The following is a 22,360-nucleotide window of genomic DNA, read 5'->3' as shown; positions in this document are numbered from 1 at the left end:
CACATGGCACTGGTGTGCATGCACACATGTGCATGAACACCTGTATTCGGTATTTTACCACCCAATAGGATTGGGTGGTAAAATACCGATTCTTAAAGCCCTGTGGCACTCTGACATGTGCCAGCTACATCTGCATTTACAGAATCGGTATTTTACGGATTCTGTATTTTGGTAAATACAGAATCGGTAAAATACCGATTCTGTAAATGCATGCCCTACATCTGGAAACCGTAATACCGGTCGGAAACGTTTCCGACCGGTATTAGGGCACCTACATCGGGCCCCTAATGTTTAAAACGTCAATCCTATCTCAAATACCTGGCCCTCGGTTTCATATGCACGAGTGTAGAGACCAGAGAAGTCTCCTTCCAGAATGGGGTCTGTTTACATGTATGCTACTATTACTCTACCTGCTGGTTTGATTGGCCCGTTAAAGCTCTCCCATTGGTTCCCAATCACAGCTACAATAGTCTTTCTTTTATATTTATCGTCCCTGTGCCTTTGATATTGTTCCAGTCCTTCGTCTGTTTCGATGCTGCCTGGCTGTCCTTGGCAATAAAGATGGCGACGGCCACTAAGTTGATCCAGAGGCTGCGAAATTGGTTATCAGGGGTGAGAGCTGGCATGACGGGGGTGCAATATGCGGGAGTTTCAGGAAGGAACGGGGGCATTCATTTTCTAGCGGCAAATTTGCTTTGAATGCGTTTTGTACCAACCTCCCGTCATTATCCTTTTTGTGTCGGGTACCTTTTACTGTCTGGATAGCTTTTACCCAGCGGATGATTCCTTCATTCATTGCTCTTCCAGAGACCTACCGCATGATATAATTTCTATATATTAGACACAATCCTTCGGTCATTTGAATTTAGTCAGATGCCAATTTGTCCCTTACAAACCAGAGAGCTGTTACCGCCGTTTCTATTCGATGATTTAAACCTAATATAGTCTTTATACTAATACCTTAAATGGGCTGGTGTTATCCGGTACTGAATAACGGCACTTTTTTATTTTGAGGGGAGAATACTTGCACTTCTCAAGAGAGTCTTAATACTTTTTATTTGAGGACTACTGACGATTCTCAGAAAGAAGCAGGTACTCTGGTACAAGATACTTTATTTTTCCATTTCAAGCTCTGCTTAAAACGTTTGGCCCTTCGAGTCACTCTTGCTCTTCGAGCAAGCCTCATCAACTTGCAGCTCATAACTTAGATCTGGTGTTACATTTTAATCTAGCTCATCTAGTTTGAGCCTCACCACATGAAACAGAAGTTCACTCTTTGAAATTAGGCATCTTCTTGGAGCATAGCTGCTCGTCATTTTAGTTCTTCAACAACTTGGCAAAGACGATCTCCCATTGAGGTGACGTACCTTTTAAGCATAGGCTCACATTGATTTAGTGTCATTCATTCAAGTCCTGTCTCGCTTTATAGAGTACAGATTCACCCAGAGAAGGTGTGTGTCTCTCAGTTTCACATCCTAGATCATAGAATCACTTATTTTTATTAGGCAATGGTCTCAATATTGTTGGAGGGTTTCTCAGTAGAATTTTTCTCCCACATTGGAGCATATTCTTATAGTATGTACCTAACTGCTTATCTGTCAGACTGAAGTGACGTGGCACGTCTGGTTTAACCTGTGTGTAAGGAAAATATGATGTGCAAAGACGAAAAAAGGGGCTGACCCTGTCTCAAGGTGTGAGCAGCTTGTGCTTATAGGGAACAGGTTATTTAATAGGCATTTCTTAGAAGAATTGCCGGTTGATATAAAGTGGGGGAAGAGTAGTTACATGTATAAGCATTAAGCAATGTTCTACCTTGCAGGCACTAAAGTGGAGAAGAGTAGTAGCCTGTCGCGATAGGAAACACAGTGAAGTGTCTTACCTCATGATGGTGTGGTGGGTAGCTACAATATCTGCCTGCGGGTGCTCAGGGATCCATTGTCACTGTGTACGAATGGGAAGGGTGGTGCTGGCTACAGATTTTGATGCTTTCTTCTGACTGGCATGTGGTCCTGTTGGTTAAGTGAGGTAGCTTGACTGGGTGTTGGACGTGGTGGAGTGCTGCGCTGCAAATTGTTTGCGTGATGGAGTGTGTTGTCATGTGAGCATTAGTACAATGCTTGTGGAAGATGGAAAAGGTGTGATTTTTTTTTTCTCGTGGTTATTTTTGACATTGTGTGTAAAGAAAGAGGAGGATGATGTGAGCTGGCATGTCTGGTTTGTCCTGTGTAAGGAAAGGGGATGTGTCTGGATGGCTGAGTGAGCGTAATGTAGAATGTTAAGTGGAGATGCTGTGAGAATGTGATGGTGCATGGAATGTTGTTGCCTTCTGTGCTGGCGAAGCTTGAGCTGTGTTTTACAGTTAGAGGCATAATGGAGATCTAACAGGACCTATAAGGCTGTGTCTGTGGCGAAGCACCTAAATGAAGAAACATTCATTTCTTGCTACATGAGTAGCTCCAGATTCTTGTATGAAGATCCTGCCCTCCAACTACAACACGGTAGAGACCGGATCTCCTGCTTGTTACATCTTGTGCTCATGTGAACCTTTCAATGCTTGAGGCAATTGCCTTGCCAGTAAATTGAGAGACTTTGTTATTGCCCAGTGACAGGATGGAACAGTGATTTCCTTGAACAAATGCTAATGTTATTTACAGGACTTTGCTTAGGCTGATGTCGATCAGTGGGCTAGGATAAGACCTTTAACAAGAGTTGATCAGGAAAGCACTAAATTGAATGGCTCAAGCTACAGGCGAGTAGGGTCAGTTCCTCTTTTGAGATGGCACCACTTCTTGGTGACTGACTGCATCTCGAGTCATGCTAATGGTGTGGCTTCAAATGATGGGAACTCATTGGAAACCCTCCCACCTATTCAAGCAAGGCACTTCTTGGTTGATGCATGGTGTTTCACTTCTCCATGCCAAACCTACCAGCGTAGGTGAGAAAGGGCAATATCTTGCTTTCCTACTCTGACCATGAGCTGGTGATCATGATATGGGGAATGCCCTCTGCTAGGAATGAACAGCAGCTAAGGAACCCAGCCTACGGAGTCCTTCTCATCCTTTTTATTCCTCCATTTAATAATTGGACATGTGTGAAACAATCTGTGATGAAGTTTGAGTCCCAATCCGTTTTAATGAGTCACTTTGTCGTGCTTCCTACTCTTTTTGTTTATTCATTTGGGACTTGGTAAACGAGCTGAGCTGTGCAGATTATGTAAAGGGGAGAATTTGTATCTTTGAGTTTAAAATAATGGATGGACCTTTTTACCATTGAATCGACCCACATTTTACGGTCATTGAAATTGTTTTGTATTTTACAATGATCTTTAATTAAAATTTAAACTCATTACCATGCCCTTAAATTGTTTTCCCCAGTTGGCATAGGCAGCTAAGGTTTATTGAAGGTCCAGTGGATGAATGTGATCTGATTCTGACCTTTGTTGAGTGTTTGTTTTTCACGAACTAAACCCTGAAAATTCTATTTAAATGGGCAATCCATACCTGACTTGTCCTACTAATAATATACTTTTAGGTTCTTGCATGTGACTACCGCTTAATAAACTGCTTATGGAAAGGAGTTGGTCTACTAGCCAACTGACTACATGTCAAGAGTTTTTTTTTTTTTTTTTAACATTCAAATAACTTTATTGCGTGATTTAAAAAACCATTGCAAGTACAAGATTTAGAAGGTATCAAAAAGTGACATTTAAAATACGTTTAAAAGTTCATTTAAAAGAATGAATAAGTAATATTCAATATGGGTAAGTAATGTCAGATATGGGTAAAAGTGACTGGTGAAGCCTGCCAGGTCATTTTGCCAACGAGTGACCACAGACTGTGGGCCCCTCACAAAGTTTTTTTGCTGCGTGATTCATAAATCTGACAAGGGCACAGTTTAATTTAGTGTTCCTCGGATCGAAGCAAGCTAGGACTGCTGCCCTACATGTTCTAATCATTTTTGTATTCCATAGGTGCTTGAAGAGGGCCCGTCTTTCAGTCAGCAGCTTGGGGCAAAGACAAATGATATGTATTATGTCTTCCTTATATTCCCAGCAAAGTCGGCATGAGTCTCGTCCTTGCTCTCTTTTCCATTTTGGCAAATGAACCAACAAGTTAAGAACTCAGTCTCAATTTTAAAAAGCTTAATTTTGTTTGTGCATTGAAGGATACGGTTAGATACTGCTGTGGGATCAACAAGGAATATGATTGCAGAGTCAGCCACCCATGACTTCTATTAGCTAGGCGCGCCTTGTCTTCGACTATTGAAAGCTGTTTGGTGCTTATTTTCGCCAGCCTTTTGAATTCCTTCTGAGTTACATACATGCTCCAGAGATCCTTTAGGCATAGGGTTGTTAGCCCTTTTAACCAGTAATCATGGCCTGCTCGCCATGAATTTGATTGACGGGTGGCCCACAAGTAATGTCCTAGGCTGCCTTCCTTTGACGACCTCAGTTTGTGACAACACACAAGAAAAGTCATAGCCCTGGCAAGTGATTGATGGCAAATTCCCAGTTCCAACCTTATTTGTGCGGGTGATGTTTGGGATGGTAGCTTAAATACTGATCTATAGATTTTTGTAATAATTTTGTCCAATTGGCCGCTGTCCAGACCTTTTAGGACTTCGCTACCATAGGTTAGAGTAGGGATGATTTTTGCCTGTGCAGCCTGTATAGTTGGTGCGAAAGTTGGGCCTTGTAGTTTCTTCTGAATTGAGCCAATTGCAAAGGCAAGTGCAGCACCCTTCCTTTTTTGTTCTTCTAAATGGGATTTATATTTATCGTTGTTGTTGAAAATAACTCCCAGATACTAATGGCTGTGTGATTCCACAACACTTTCCTTGTTCAAATTCAAGAGTTAAATCAACTGCCATGCCAGTGTTGGCATTTTAACCAACAGTACTTCATATGCTGTGACTATGGAACATTTCGGGCTTTTTGTACAAATTTGGCGGTCCTCCTGCGGTGCCACCACCACACTGTCCACAGGAGAACCGACAAAGCCATGGTATGCCTGCTGTATTACAATTGTAATCCATGCGGGCAGTGCTGCGGCATTCTCACAGTGGCGGGCTGTTGGGCTCATAGGAGAGTTTAACATGCGTCCTACCGCCGTGACAGGCCTGCAGCACGTTCCTGCACAGTGTGGCATTCATGCCACACCTTGGAGGAACTGGGGTACAATTCCAGGGGGGCCCTGCATGCACCCAGGGGCCCCGTTAGAGCTCCCATAGTTAGTTGCCACGCCACCGCCCTTTCCATGGCGGGCTCACCGCCATAAAAATGGAGGTGGACAGGCATTCTCAGAATATGCTCAGTGATGCAGTAGCGGCATCACCAGCATATTTCTACTCCTGACCGCTGCGGGATCCTGGTTCCTCTGGCGGACACAGCGGCCCTATGGCGGTCCAACCGCCACACTCTTAATACTGCGGGTGGGGCCACAGTGTGGGGGTGCTTAGAGCACCACCCAGAGTCTGTCGGTCCACCATACTCGTAATGAGGCCCTTCGAATTGAGGAACAGTAAAGTAAGCCCAAACTGACTATCTGAAGGTGTAACACGTGAGATGGTGCAAACTGCCAGCACTGAAAGTCACATTTCACGGTCATCTCTTATGTGAAATATGGCCAGACATGGAAAAGAGTCAATCAAATAGCATAATCCTTGAAAATTCAGTAGGACTGAGGAATAGTTGGAAAAAGGCAGCAGAGCTGAGGGAGGGACTACACATAACAGATTTGCCTCTGTTAAGCTGGTATGGCTAGGTCACATTCAGTGATCCTGAGCTAGTGACTATAAAAATGCTGGCCGGATATGAGTCAGTCATGCCGATCCTGTATTTGAAATAACCAGTTTAGTTAGGGCAGTCACTTTCCAAATCACCCCAGCATCTGGCTGATTCTTCTCCAACACGTCTCATGAGGAAAATGATGCAATATTTTTGATACAATCATAAAATTGTACCTAAATGATATATCTCAGTAGTAAAGCAAGGTCAAGTTGAGATCGTGTGGGTCTAGTAATTTTATGAGGTTACCTAACTTTGGCTTCAAGTTGTCATTTGTTGATCTTTGAAGCCCTGATTTGACTGATTTCAGCGCCATCAAATTATCAGTTAAGTCGAGTGCTTTTCAGTGTACAGTTCAGTTAGGACTCTTACCTCGTACCTTTACTTTATTTTAGTAGAGGATCCTCATTAAACGTTTGAGAGGCTTATATCAATGCTGCAGCCCATGACACACAGAGCGTGTGATGAAGCGGAATGGTACTTTACCAAGTTACAACGTTTAATGTTGTACTGTTAGAATAGGAGTATCAGGGATATAAGGAACAGATGGAGGCCCTGTCATCTGAAATAATTATACCTGTACAGAACTATGTATAATTGCAACTTGTCTAATGTAAGGATAAAACTCCTTTATAGGTAGGGTGTGATATTTTTATGTAACAAACCTAGCTTTGCTCATTTTCAGTTATGTTGGCCATCTTTAAATATCACACACCAGTGCCTTTTAAGCTGCTCCCTCTGATATTGCACACTTATAATGTTTTCTTTTTCACTTATGTTTTTCGGTGCAATGCTGACGTCCATTAGAACATCCCCCCCAAATATTGTTTTGTGACAAGTTGGGGCCGTTCACTGTTTTCGTTCTGCTTGATCCAGTGGATCTCATATTTCTATTTAGTGAGTCTAACACTTAATAGTATGGCTCAAACATTTGGGGCAAGTCTCACAAGCTGAAGCACAGCTCACTCAGTGGCTTTTTTCACTATGGCTAGTTTCTCATATAGGCATGCAGGCTTATCGCATTTCAGAACAGTCTCATTCATCGTGTGATCATTTGTCACTTTGGAGCCCAGTCACTGCCTTCGGAAAGCACTATTGGTTATGTTTAGAGTCGGCTACTAAAGTGAGATTAACTGTGCTGCGAATCTCCGAGGTTCCATAGGGGTACTCTTTTGGGTGAGTGTCGCACCTTGCTCGCAGTTTAGGATTTTGTACAACAGGCAAGTATCGCTCCTTGGAGAACAGTCTCCACTTAGTGAATGTCATATTTTGACCCTTCTTGTTTATGTACAAGAGCACAGCCTCATTCATTGGAGCAACTAGCACCTTGTAGAGATCGGGATCTAATATCAGGGCCTGAGGAGCATCCTATAAGACTGGGCAATCTTACTATTTGGAGTCAATTCTTTCTAAAGGATGCAAATCACTATTCTTGTTGCATAGATTCACTAATGTGATTAGTTATCGTCCAAGTCCCACACAGTGGACCACAGACTCAGTTTTCACCAGTCTCAATGGCACCATTTAGTTTACTTTATTTAATTAAAACATTTATAAAGCGTACTTTGACAATGCTGGTATCCTGGCTCCGGGGGGACTCGCCGGGGACAGGAAGGGAGAGTGGAGGGGAAGGGGAAAAGCTGCAGCTGAGATCATACCAAAATAGATAAATGATACAGTATAAAGTGCTACAATATGAACAGAAATGACTTCGGGAAGAGCCAAGTTTTCAGGGCTTTCCTCAATTGCAGAAGGTCTGTCAAGGATCTGATGGTAGCAGGAAGCTGATTCAAGATTTGGGTTGCTCTAAACATAAAAGCTGGTCTGCCATGTCTGGTCTTCCTGAATTTTGGAATGCACACAAGATTGGCAGTGGCAAAGCATTTAGGAGAAAGGATGTGGCCTAATGGCTAGGATGATCGACCTCAAAGCTGGGGAGCCAGGTTCCAGTCTCAACAGGGTCGCTCAACAGCCTGTGTTTCTGGGTAAATCACTTAATCTCTTCTTGCCTAACAAAAAAACAAAACAAATTAATTGTGTCCATCTGTAACGCAACTGGAGCTCATGTAAAGTGCTCGGATACCTTCGGGTCTAGTTAGCGCCATATAAAACTCCCAAAAAAGAGAAAGAAGATGAAGTGCTCCTAACAGAAGAGCAGTACAATAATCCGACCTGCTCAGATTAACGTTTCAAACAACTAGTGTTTTTAGCAGTAGGAGGCAGCAACGGATGAATCTTACGAAGACTTCAAAATAGTGAAAAACAAATGCCAGCAACTTTAGTCACGTGTTTCTATGAACAGTTTATTATCAAATGTAACTCATTGGTTATGGACCGCTACAGCAGAAGGCACAGGCTAGAAGTTCAAAGGAATTGCAATCGGCACTTTGCTGGAGGAGCAGCATAAGAGCTCAGTTTTTTCCTGTTAAATTTAAGGAAATAAAGTTTAAACCATCTGATGAAATCATTCATACAGTCATGAAAAGCAGTAACAGACAGCGGTTGGTCGTTGTGTGAGGACAAAATTGATGGAGTGTCATTTGCAAAATTCACCACTCTGAAATTATGAGAGTGATCATAAGTCTTAGATAGATGTTGAACTAGACCGGACTCAAAGCTGAGCCTTGTGGAACTCCATAATCCAGATTCTTAAAGTCTGCACAATATGGAGAAAGAGCAATTGCCTAAAAGCGATCAAATAGATAAGAAAGCATCCAATTGTATGCAGTGCCACACGCACCGTTTGGAACAAGTCGATCCAGGAGGATATTGTGGTTCACCGTATCAAATGAGGCTAAAAGATCTAAGAGGACCAGGACAGTTGATTGGCCGCCATCAGTCTGAATTTTGAGTTCATCCAGTGCCATAAGCGAGGCAGCTTCCATGCCTTAATTTGGCCTACGGCCAATTTTTTCCCCCTCAGTGAGAAAAGTTTCCTTCACAATTTGAGACCGTTTCCGGCTAACAAAATGTTACAGTATTTTGACTGGATAAGGCAGGTGAGAAATTGGCCTGTAGATGCTGGGAACCCCTGGGTCCAAGGAGTCCTTTTTTAGTAAAGGCGTAACGATCGCCTTCTTTCAGGCTAGAGAAACCATGCCAGATATGAGTGACTGGTTGTAGAATTGCTGTAATGGTGAAAAAAGTTAATGCTCTTTCTCTATCCAGACATTATGGGGTAAAGGGTCGAGAGGAGACACAGAGGAAGTAGACATTGCAATGGTATAGAAAAGATTCTCCGTTGGGGGATCAAACCATTCCAAATTATTCCCGTACTGAGGGGTATCCCTACTAATAGGGATGGTGACCACAGATCTGGGATCATTTAGCGGATGGAGTAAACAAATAGTCTCTAATGTCCTACAGATCTTACCCTCAAATCAGAAAGTTTGTCACAGAGCTCTTGTGAGGAAGTTACTGCTTGGCTCATGCACTCTGGATTAGAGACATTACGCAAAATGTCAAAGACTTTTTAAGCTTTATTTTGGGCGTCCAAATGTGATTAGCATAATAACTTGCTTATTTTAATCTCTCTTTTGAATTAATGTATGAGTTTTTTAATGTCTTTTTATCTTCCAATTTATATGATCGACGCCACCTCCTTTCAAGTTTCTTACAAGATTGTTTAAGTAGTTTCAGAGATGTGTTAAACCAAGGAGCAGAGTATCTACTAGAGGTTTTCAAACCCTTTAAAGGAATAACTACATCCAAGGTTTCCACAATGCTGTTCTCATGTGCATTATAATTTTCATCCACGGTGGAACAGGGTTACCTACATTTGGCAGGTAAAAACACCTGCTATTTAATGGTTTATAGGTTTGTGCCAGGCTCTGTCAATACGCTGAGGTGCCTGCGCAGGTCGGGGGGGGGGGGGGGGGTCTGAAATCATCTCTGTGAAGCTGAAAGGTAATAAGTACATGATGGGTCCAACAGGGGTGAAGGGGTTTCCCATGGTAATTAGCCCCTCTGTAGCAAAGATCGGATCAAGGGTATGACCACCCGGATGTGTGGGGCCCTGGACTAGTTGCTGCAGACCCATAGAATTGCAAGATCCTTGTAATTCCTTAAAAGCGTAGGAGAGATCCACCTTTGGCCCACAAGTTAAAATCTCCTAACACTAGACATCTCGAGAGAGTGAGGGCCAGGTTGGTAGTAATCGCAAACGGAGATTGCAAATATGTGTTTGAGTGGCCAGGAGGACGGTAGCAAAGAATGCTACAGCCTTTTTTGGTTTTGAGGGTGAAGTCCCGCAACTCAGGGTAAGATATTTTGTCAAGGGTAAGGGTTGCAAAGTTCCAGCTTTCCTTGAATATTATCCCAACTCCTCCCCTCTTCCTGTTAATACAAGGTTTATAGATGATTATAAAACCAGGGGGACACACCAGGCCCAGGTCAACTGCTGAGTCCGGTGGTGTCCATGTTTGCGTGATATATAATACATCCTACTTGTCACTTTGCAACAATAGATTAACCTCTGAAGCATGCTTTTGTCCAGGGATCTGGCATTGAGTAAGCCACATTTAAGTAAGACAGGCAAGAAAATGCTTCCCAACACCAGGAGGACTCACTATGGAGTCGCTGAAGACAGAAGTGGAAATGGGATTGACAACCTGCTTACCAATGTGCAGTATTTTATTCCAAGAATTGCAGTTTCTGGAGCTCGAGGTCTCTCGGGGGTCAATGGGGCAACCAGCAGCATGACTTGATGCTGTGCGCGGATGGGCGCAGCCGGGTTTGCCTTTTGGCACGCGGCAGCTCATCCATTGCCTACAGTCTTTGCGCGTTCACACCCGCAATCTCCATTAAATACTAAATCCCCGTGGGCGACTAGACTGTCACCCGAGATGGCGGCCACTGGTGTCCTGCTCAAACCGGGGGAAACACTTCAGCACTAACCACGTTTGTCAAGCCAAGCATTAAAAACAATGCCGGTTAAAATCAAAGTGCACATTTAAAAAGCAATGTATTTGATGGCTAAAAAGAGCTAAAGTGATCCTCTGCAGATAATTGCAGTTAGTAGTAGAGTAAAGATAATATCAATTGCAGTTTTTTTACCCTCGGGAGAGCCCAGTATTGAAGTTAACAGAATCTATAAAGTTTGATATTTAGCTTTCTGGTTAAGATATTTTTCATATTGTTCTGCTGTGCACCCTGGAATCTTGAGATCTCCAATTCAAAACGAAATTATACCATCACTCTTCTTGACATACAATAAAAGTTATCAGCATCATTAGTGAGCATGCATCGCAATAAAGCCACAGGCTAAAAGACGAGTGCATTAGTTAATTTGTTTTTATAATTGTTAAATACACAGCTTTACTCTCTACCCACTATCCAGATAAAATTCTAGAAAAGTAATTTCTGTAAATAATGCTTTGATGCAGTTTTCACAAAAACGTTTTGAAAGAATAGTATTACTTCAGTCTTTTTTTTAAACTAGATTCAATTTAATTCCTTTATTGTTTTTTTATTCTGTAGCACGATCTTCAGTCCAAACTACAACTCAGATACACTGAAATATCAAAAAGGTAATTGTCTGCAAGCCTCTCTTATTTATGGCTTCCAAATATGACGATCTATGCCTAGCGAATTGGTGATTATTGTTATTGTGGGGGAAACAGATTCCTTTGATTTGAAACAAGAATTTTGTGAATGTTGTGTTTAATTAAAATTGTTACTTTATACTGTTCATTTCAAGGGTGCTTGAGATGATATCGATTGACATAAATTTTTTGAGGGGGGGAGCATTGTCACACTGTCCGAGGGTAATCCGCTACATTCTACAAAAAAAGACCTCTTTAGAGTCTTGCTTTGACCGTATAATTATTCATCAATATGAAAGTTTTGGCTTGCATTTTAATTGTTATCTCCAGTCTTTTTGTGGCATAAGAATTTGTGATATTGGACCTTCATGACTTTGGAGGCTGTGTTTCAAGATATACTTTTCAGCAGTGGTTTCAACCATAAATCTTTAAAGGACTGAGGAACAAAGTCTTAAGTTAGGGAAAACGTAATGTCATGAATTAAAAGAAGCATTCTCTTGAAAAGTTTTGGCAAGTAATACGTGGTGAGCCTGGATGTAACTATAAAGTGTAGATTTTTATGATGGTTAAGGGTTAAAAGAAGTGGGGTCGGGTGTAACTTTTTAAAAGTTGCCTACTTCTGTGATCAGGATCTATACGCTAGGTCACCGTTCCTATAGAAAGAGCGTTATTGTTTTGCCATTTGTCAAATTTTCACAAAACTTGCCTGCAAAAGTGTGTTTAATATATTACACAACTGTTCTTTGTAAAGAGCCAAAGGTTGAAGTGACGCTATAGTTAAGTGTTGTAATTCTATAAAAACTAATGTTTAAACACCATAAAAACAATGAAATTCGCCCTTATTATTTTACTGAGCTGGGGTATGGGTCCGACTTTCACTTGGTTTTTCTTTTTCTTTTGTCTGACTATTACAGTATGCTTACTTATGTCTGTATGTTATTACTTTCGCTGCTCAAGTACTGTTGTTCCCTATACAACTGGGACCACATGTCTTACCTCGATAGGTTGCTCCAGTACTCATTTGTCCTCTAATATGATCCATTGTGCACTAAGGCATGACTGTGTAGGCCAGGGGAGCTGGCCGCTTTGTTATTAGCGATACATGTGGCATACCTGGCTGAGTTGCAACCCAAGGAGACGTGAAGCCAGTGTCCTCAACAGAGGTAATACCACTGCTCTAGCTTGAATCACACACTACGCCCAAAAACCCGATGGGAACTTCTAGAGTGGATAACCTGAAAATACTTTTGCTTAACGTTAAAGGACTTAACCATCCGGTTAAACGGAGGAAGATCCTGGATTATCTCCAAAAACAAAAGGGAGATGTTGTTCTTTTGCAGGAAACAAAAATTAATGCCAAACAATTCAATATACTTAGGAATAGATTTTACAATGAGGTGATGGGTTCTGAAGCAGTCGGTAAGAAAAACGGTGTTCAGACCCTGATAGCAAAGAAATCGAACATTGAGATTGGATCCTACACGGCTGACACTAATGGGAGGTGTGTCACCTCTAGATTGATTAAAGACAACACGGAGTTCTATATCACAAACATCTACGCCCCTAACACAAGCGATCTAGACTTTTGGGTTGACCTAACTAAACAGATTGAAAGTATTCCTGGACTCCTGCAGATTACAAAGCCCCACAGGCAGGGAATACACTTTTTATTCACATCCCCATGACTCCTACACTCGTATTGATTACCTATTTATCACAAGTAACGCCACTTCTAGGATCATGGAGACATCAATAGAACCTAGGGTGGTTTCAGACCATTCCTGTATCTCGCTCTCCATCGTTAAACCGACCAATCGTCAATCTCTATGGAGGCTGAATGAGGAAGTGTTGGAAAAGGAACAACATAAGAAACTAATAGAACATGCTATCCAGTTCTACCTGGCGCACAATAAAAGGAACAACACTTCTGACCTAAATCGCAGGGAGGCTTTGAAAAGCACTATCAGGGGTGAAATTATTAAAATCAGATCAGCCGTTAATAAGCAATACAATAAAGCCCTTGACGAGTTAGAGAAAGAGATTTTGGCCCTAGAAAGTAGGCACATTACATCTAGAGATGAATTAACACTGAATAAATTAGTGAATAAAAAGTATGAATATAATAAATTAAGCAATAGAGCAGGGGTCTGGATAAACAGACAAAGAAGGTTCAAGCTCTGTGAATCGAATAAGGCTGGTAAGAGTTTAGCTGCATATTTAAAATTTAAAGTACACAAGAATACGATTAACAGTATAAAAGATCACAATGGCGCAATATATTCTGACCCAGAAAAGATTGCGGAAATTTTCAAAGACTGTTACAACACCTTATACTCCAAAGAGAAAGGTGTAAATAACACAAAAATTCTAGAATACCTTAACGAATGTGACCTGCTGTCTCTCTTAGACACGGAGCGATCGGAACTTAGTAGCCCAATAACCACCATGGAAATTGAAAATTCAATTAAATCACATAAATGTGGGAAGGCACCAGGCCCAGATGGGTTTAGCGCAAAATTTTGTAAGTGTTTCCTTTCTCTCTTATCTACGCCACTACTACACTTGTTCAACAAATTCAGCGAATCAGGCAAAGTCAAAGGTACACTGGCTGAAGCCATCATTGCAGTGTTACCTAAGGAAGGGAAAGACCCAACACTGACCAAAAATTACAGACCGATCTCCCTTCTCAATATAGACTGTAAGCTCTTTGCTATGATCCTGGAAGAATAGGCTCTCCAGTGACAACACCAGGATCTTGGCTCATGTTTTGGAGAAGGCCAAACTTATTACATCTCCCGCAGTAGCAATAACGCTTGATGTCGAAAAGGCTTTTGATAAAGTTGACTGGACATACCTTGAAGCAACACTGAATGAGGTAGGGCTGGGAGAAAATTTTGCGAAGATGGTAATGTCTCTTTATTTTAATCCTTCGGCTAGGGTACAGGCGGGAGGGGTCCGGGCGGGAGGGTCAATCTCATCATCCTTCCAGTTACAACAGGGTACCAGACGGGGCTGCCCCCTTTCCCCCTCACTATTTTTACTTGTAATTGAGCCATTCCTATACCACATTAGGAACAATGATCATATCTCAGGTATACATTTTAAGGATTGAACGGTTAAGATTACCTCGTACGCTGACAACGTTATAGTGGTCTCAGAAGAGGCTGTTGAGGCCATTCCTGCTCTTATGTCCTCAATTGAAAAATGTTCTCATGTGTCAGGGTATAAACTAAACAAAGATAAAACTGAAGTAAAATTGCTTAATAACCAAGGTAACAAAGATCTTGGGAGACTCCGGCCTGACATGGCAACCAACATGCTTTAAGTATCTGGGGCTGGATTTTGACAAGGATTTGATCTCTACCCTTCACACTAACGAAAATCTAGTCTTTAAAAAAATCTCCAACCTGCTGGAAGGGTGGTCTCCAAAATATCTTTCTTGGTGGGGTAGGGCAGAGACACTGAAAATGATGGTGACTCCACTAGGGAATTATCTCGCAAGCATGTTGCCGATGACTTTCACCTCTGACTTTTTAAACAAGATCGATAAGCTCTTTAATGCCTTCCTCTGGCAGGGGAAGAAACCCAGAATATCACTGACTAAGCTGCAGCTATCTAAAGAGAAAGGCGGTCTGGGTTTCCCTAACTTCAGGAATTATCAAACAGGATTTCTATGCACGCAAGGAGCCAACTGGCTGACTGTAAATCTGGACTACACACCAGTCTGGATAGATGTGGAGAAGTCACTCATCAACAATATGCCATTATCTGCCCTCCTCAACATGGATCTCTCCCACCTGCCCCATTCTAGATATGTTCTCCTCAATACTAGACGAGCACTCCTGAGATTAGACCAACTGTATAAACAAATTAAGATTAAACAAATCTAATATAGTTCTCTATGGTGGAACCCCTCGCTAAAGATTGAGGGTAACATGCTCTACTGGGAGCGCTGGTCTCAGAAGGTATTAACTTAGTAAAAGATCTCTATGCAGGCCCCCGCCCATTAACTTTCTCAACACTTCAAAGCCAACATAATCCGACTCCCATGGATTTTTACGATTTTTTTGAAATTGAAGACCCTACTTTCAGCACGCCCCATTAAGCCCTATGATCCATGGCTCGCCTCTCAATTTTCACGAATCTTGAAAGCAGGCCATTTTGTATCGATGTTATATAAACTCCTTCTACCCAACCCTAGAAAGTCTCACAAACGTAACAAGACCCATTGGGAATCATAACCTAACTCTACCAATCTCATGTGTGATTGGGATAAAATATATAGTACAGCCTTTTCGAATAAAATATCTCCTATCTTGTCTCAAACCAAGTACATGATACTCAACAGGTCATACTGGACTCCTGAAAAACTTTTTAAACTACATTTAAAAGATAATCTGACATGCTGGAACTGTAACGCCGCTGTCGGTGATCTCGCCCACATGCTATCCACCTACCCCTCCTTACAGTTGTTCTGGGATAAAATGTATAATTGTGTAGAACACGTATTCAACATCAATTCCCCCCCAGAGAATTTTCATACATCATATTAGGTGCTCTAGACACAACACTAGTCAACGATAATGACCGGCAGCTGATGGATCTCTTGCTCACCATAGCTTGTATAACCACATTGCTTGTTTGCTTGATTGATTGCTTGGTCACTTGTAATAGCTATTCCTGTATTGAATGTAACTACAATGCTTGATAACTTGGCCATTTGTAATAGCTATTCTCGTTCACTGATGTGTTCACAGTATACGATTATTATGTAGACACTGGGTGTAATCACTAGGCACTTGAGTACTCCATTATGTATGCAACAACTTGTATGTATTATTTTGGTCTGACCCATTTCTATCGTTTTTGCTATTTTCATTTTCTTCTTCTCATTTTATTAATTTTATTCATGCACTTGTGTCCATTATTCATATATGAATTTCTTTTATTTGAATTTTCTCTCAATAAAAATGATTTGAATTTAAAAAAAGTAATGTAATCGATGTCATTTAACATCTTGAGTGAGATGATAAGTAAAGTCCTAATCAGGACTTGGCGGGGTGCAAGTTATAGTTCGCTCAGCAAACAACTGTTTAATTTCAGTATTTTTTTATTTTTACTTTAAACATAAGGTTTATATATAATATTACAACATCTACAGTCTACTGTTCTGTCCGAGGCCTTGATGGCTTCGGATTGTATGTATTGCAAACTGTTTTCTGTGAAACACAAGTTTTGAAGTGGTGGTTAGCGAAATCATGTGAGGTTGTTTCAAAAGGGTGTGGGCTTTTATTTATTTTTTGAGTAGTGTCTCCGGAGTGTCCGATTAAATGGCTGCTTTAGTTCTACTAAATGACTGCATTATTATATTTTTTTTTGCTTGAGCCAGTGAGCGTTTCCTATGGGAGTCCCCATGTCGGTTTTACTTCCTTGTTGGCCCACCCAATGAATTCTTTAGTTTTTGATCTTTACTATTTGTCCCCTAGCAGTTCTGCGAACAGACCTGTTGGCAAGGCCTCCAGATCTGGGCTTCTGTCCCTTCTTCCACGTTTCCGATGTGAATGTTATTGGGTGTGATCTATTTTCGAGATCTTCACATTTTAAGATTGCTAGACTCTCTTTTGACTTGTCTTCTTCGGAGGCATAAAAGTAGTGCGCAGTAGCACCAGGGGTGACCTAACGGCACCGGCAGACAGCAGTCCGGCATCGATAGAGCCTGTCCGGTGCATGTTACTTAGAGACCTTTGGCGTGGTGTAGTGTGTTTGGCAGAGGACATATAACTCCGCAGTTAGGGGGGCCACAACAGGGCGGGGCGTGGAGTACCATGCCTCAGTTGTATATGCTGCAGTGACCCGTGGGGGGCATCTGGATCTTCTGTATGACAAAGGGTAGCCTTCTATCAGGGGTCGAAATGAATACTGTCCTCCCTTTAAATGGAGAGGCAGCTGATTTGTGTACTCTTGAAGAAATCAGGTCACGGCCGTTCGGGTGCTGCTGTCGTCCCCTACTGCCTCAGCACTGACCTTTTTCTACATGGGGCGATGTTCATGGGCCCCAGTCACATATTTTGGAGGCTGCACATTCAGAGTCCTCCCCCACTTAATCCGAAGGGGTGGCGGTGACTACTTCGCAGGCAGGTGCATGAACCAGCAGGACAGCGCTAGACCAACAACCATCTCTCCCCACCTTCTGGGCTCCACTGGGAGCCCCAATTAGCTGTTGGCTGCCATTTGAGTCACCATCAATTGTCACATGGCTGGCCTGCCACATTGGGGTCAGGCAGCTGACCGGTACTTTCTTTGTGCCTGGACCACATACTGGACCACATATCAACGTCGAGCACCTAGGGGCTGTGGCCAAATGCCATGCACCTCAATCCAAAACCGCTTATACATAGATGAGAGACTGGTGTAATTGTCCGAGTATTCATCGCTCTGGGAACGCCACTGCCCCTATCAGGGGCAGGCAGGATGCTCTCCTGCAAGTCACACTCGCCGTAGGTCCATTTAGTGTCTCCCCTTTGCCACAGAATGTTTCCTCCAGGGGATTGCCCAGTTACGCAGGTGTATGCTGCTGGAATGCGCTGTGTCAGTGAGGCGTCCCACCAAGAAACCGCGCCAACTGCATGGTGTGTTGAGGCCTCCGCAAGGGGTAGTGACCTCTTTTCTGATTCAGTGCTACATTGGGTGACAGTGCGACCGCGCTCCCTGGAGTCTCTTCATCCCACGAGGCTATCCCTTCCTCTCAGGTGTGGCAGAGTCTCTGGTATATAGGCTGCTCCCTTTACATCGAGACATAGAGCCCTCTGGTGCGACCATCTCCTTGTCCGCCACTCCTCAGCAGGCGTGGTAGGAATCTCTCAGCAGGCGTGGTAGGAATCTTCCTCAATCCGATCATCTGGTGACTAATAAGTGGCCTCCATCATGCCTTCCCCTCACAACCTGGTATACTGTGTTCGGTGGTCTCGGTCAGGCCAATGGTGGCTCTGGGGCCTTGACTTTCTGTGATGCTGCAGCAGAGCTTGTGTGGATCACATCCACTCGGCCATCTTGGTTGGCCCCTCCTCCATTTTATTTCTTTAAAAATATTTTTGAGTACCACAGTACTCCTGTGGTACTGCAGTACGCGTGTACTATACTGAGTACCACAGTACTCCTGTGGTACTGCAGTACGCGTGTACTATACTGGTACCGCAGAACCAATCAAACTTCAGTTTGTGGAGTTTGCTTTGATCTCGCAGTACCAGGTCTTCCACTCTACTAAATAGGGTATGCGCTGGATCTCACCGAAGTACCACTGTACACACGGCACGATAAATAATTTTTTCCCTTCTTTTTGGTCCTCGAAAGTTGTCACTCGGTGCCACTACAGAAGTACCTGGAGGTCGGGTTACCCCCACCCTGCCTTCTTATGTGTTTTTTCCAGGACTGAGTCAGTGTGTCCTGTAATTACAGGTGCAACATTTCTCTTCATGTTGGGACCAGCTAATCAGATCGTTTGGTTCCATGGAACCGGTACTGCTCCCTGGGAAGGAGGGGACTGATTGGGGATAAAAGAGATTGCTCTGTGTTTGTAATTTTAGGCACTGGGGTATCACCTCGGTACTGCTGTGGGACCAACTGTCCAGATATCACATTTTTTTTCTTAATTTCTCGAACAGCTGAACAGATTTACTCCCAATCACAAAAAGCAAACTTTTTTTGTGAAGATACTGTTTTCTGCCAGATTTGGTGTCAATCTGTTTACTGATTCTTTCTGTATTGTGGCCCAAAATTCCTATGGGAAATTGCATTAGAAGAAGGTTCTGGACCCCACATTTTTCTCAGGCACCGATAAATGGATGCGCCCCCCCCCCCCCCCCCCCCCCCCCCCCCCTGAAGCTTTCCAGAAAGGAGCTCAGGAGGATGAACTTTTATTAGGGATTGTTTTGTGAAGATTCGGTATTCTGTGCCAAAGTTATTAGCTAAAGAAAAACCACTCTCCTTATGAAATGTAGTTTATTGTGCTCTCTATCAAACTCAGGCAAATAATTAATTTGGTGTTGTGCATTCCTAAGCTGTGAGCACAAAACAGTGACACTGACACATGTAGAGAAATAAGTGGGATAGACATTATAAAAAGCTTAGCAGTGTCTTTAAATTATTTTGCAAAATCTTTGTGATTTATATTTAGTTTTGTTTATGCTTTGCAGAACTCAGCCTCCGCCAAATCTGCCACTTGGTCCCAGCCATAAGTTTGCACACAATTATTACTGTACACGCGATGGACGTCGGGAAATGTACCCTCCAGAGGTCATAATGTCACCTCACAAAGTTATCACTTCAGGAACCCAAGCTGAGAGGTAGGGTTTCTCATAGTCTTTCATACACAATGATAAATGGTGAGTGAATTGCAGTTATAGGCTATACTACCTATAGTTTATATGTAGCTACCAAAATGGTATATATATGTGTATGTATATATGTATGTATGTTTGTGTGTGTGTATGTATGTATGTATGTATATATATATATGCAGTGGATCCATTATTGTGGACCACTGGTTTTCTTTCTATTTTGCTATAATTTCTCTTCGAGCACTTAAGCAGGAGCATTTGTAACATAGGTCCTGAGGAATGCTGCGACACCGCTGAGGTGGGTCTTGGGTAGAAACATGTCAACCTACTACTCTGAGAAAATTTAACGGACGTAACCACGCCCGTCTGGTTTATCGCTTGGTTTTAATTCTGACCCAAGGATGCATTAATAAATCCTGTTGCGTACTTTGGAGCCACTTTAAGATCACATTCTTTTATCTCGTGCCCTACATTCCCTCACCACTTTACGCTCATTAGAAAGGTATTTATCATACCTCTAATAACATCAATGACCTCCTGCCTTTAGTGAGGGGGTTAAAGCCCACACTATGACTAGGCATTACGGTGTGAGGAGGTTCCCTATTAAGAAGCATGCCAACCTTTGGTGGGTGAGGGAATTCTTCCGTAAAAGGGAATACCCCACATTTGGGCATACCAATTCTTTCTATTCTTTTCCTTCTCCTTTCTTCATTAGACCCAGGAGTTTACTTTGTGCTTATTATATGTATAACTCATTGCCCTCCTTTTTGTGTGTTTTGAGCCTGAAATTTACACCAGTTTGAGAGCACCAGAAACCTGAAGCAAAGATATTTGCTGCAACATTGTCTGTCCTGGCAAGCTTGGCAATCTCTATTTTCGACAACAAGGTCAAACTCGCCCCATGATACTTTAAACCTGTATTCCCACTCAGTTCCCTGGTAAGGAGTGTTATACTGGGCTCCAAAAAGGCCATGTTATCAAGTTCATATTGTACTTATCATATGCATTGTTTCATCTTGTTCAAGAAAGTGAGTGCAGGCTGATCGACAAGCATTTCTCGCTCAGCATGGATGAGGTCAGAATGTTTACATAAAAACTTGAAGCTAGCATGGTTCATACTTTTACAGCTCATTGATCGCAGAGAGACCAACAAAACAGAACTGGTCTGGATTCCTATATAAAGACCTGTGATTGGTAATTCTGAAGAAAACATGGTGAAATTAAAAGCCAAGCTAGATTCCGGTTACAAGGGCTGATGAACCTCATTTAGTTATCAAGGTGATGAAGATGAGGCTATTGATGTGTCATGTTATCTGTGAAAATAAAAGTTTCAGTAGCAAATATTTTCTATTTTCATGTATGCTCTAAGTAAGGCTGAGTAATCTCTATTTTGTATGCATGAAATTCCAAGAACAGGCTAGCTCAAAAAGTGCTTTATGATCACACATTAGTTCAAAAGATGCACCAAATCAGATATATTGATGTTAATAGTCCTATGAAATCTGAAGATTGTTATCCCTCTCTGGGATCAAAGAGTGGTGGGCGAAGACTTTCTCCCGCCTCATCCTGCTCTAAAAACACCTGGCTGTTCTTGTTTCTTCTGTACCCTTGATTGCTCCTTGTCCCAGCTCAACCTTATTCAAAAATGAATCGTTATGAAGCAGCTGGTCTACGTTAATGCCCTCAATGGCCACTTTGTTTACTCTCCTGTTCTTGGGCATATGGAGGCTTTGAGGGTCTAAAATATAGGTTTCATGTAACACTGAGGAGGTGGACAGAGCTGTGAGGGAGATGTACAAGTCGAAGAACACAATATATTTTCTTAGATTAGGACCGAGGTCTCTAACCTGGGTGACCAAGGACAGAATTGTGCCACATTGTCATGATGATCTATGGCTATTTAAACATTTTCTATTCGGATTCAGTGTTACCAGATTTCTTATATATCCTCGAAATGCTACAGTCCAAAAACAATGAAAGGACAACCCATAAGTTGGGGAGGCTCTCGAATGTGGAGAAGAGTCTTGGTCAAAGATAGGTCGTTTTCTTTGTTGACTAGAGCTGTTGAACGGATGGAATTGGTTTCAGTCATTGACTTTAAAAGTTTGGTGGAAGACTTCTCTGTTATGTCAGGAAATGGTTCAAAATAAATTACGAAGTGTAAACGAAATCCTCAATTTGGCACCTTTTTAATATCTTTTTTTTCTTCACTATGGTTACTTTCTAATTGTAACTTCATTTTCCCTACAGCACCGACACTGCAGTTGCAAAAAGTGAAAAGAAGCCAGTCATACCAGGAATACCGCCTCAAAAATGGGAACTGTCCAAGGATGAACCATATTTGTGAATTGGACATTTTTGGAAGTGTCTTCCAAATTAACAGCTTTGCATAGCAGAAAAAACAACTGTTATCTCGTTTTTGACCATTTTGCTTTGTGTAAAAAGGTCATTTGAAAAACATAATCACTAAAAATAATATATAATACTATTTTTCGAGTTATGTTTTTTTTGCTCTTTTCTCTCTTGTTTTGGCTAAGTCAGTACTTTGTAAACCATAGTTCTGATTTCCTATGCATGGAGAATTGATGAGAAACTTATAGGACTTCATGTTGAATAGTAAAATCAACCTCAACCTTGCTATATCATTTCGCTGTTATTTAAGCATGTATGTCTGTTCTTACGAGTTGATCACAATT

At 42.0% G+C, this 22,360-nt stretch overlaps 1 protein-coding gene across 1 annotated transcript; it reads left to right on the top strand.

Moving 5' to 3' along the window:
* Positions 1 to 518: 518 nt before the first annotated feature.
* On the top strand, positions 519 to 22,152 carry NDUFA7 (NADH:ubiquinone oxidoreductase subunit A7). Its single transcript, XM_086947495.1, has 4 exons — positions 519 to 612; positions 11,264 to 11,313; positions 19,521 to 19,670; positions 21,915 to 22,152. Exons 1-4 carry the CDS (start codon positions 562 to 564, stop codon positions 22,009 to 22,011), a joined length of 348 nt encoding a protein of 115 aa, XP_086803621.1. The 5' UTR covers positions 519 to 561; the 3' UTR covers positions 22,012 to 22,152.
* The last annotated feature ends 208 nt before the right edge of the window (positions 22,153 to 22,360 follow it).

This window comes from Lissotriton vulgaris, chromosome 12, assembly GCF_964263255.1.
Source record: "Lissotriton vulgaris chromosome 12, aLisVul1.2, whole genome shotgun sequence".
NCBI lineage: Eukaryota > Metazoa > Chordata > Amphibia > Caudata > Salamandridae > Lissotriton > Lissotriton vulgaris.
This window is presented reverse-complemented; position numbering and strand designations above follow the sequence as displayed.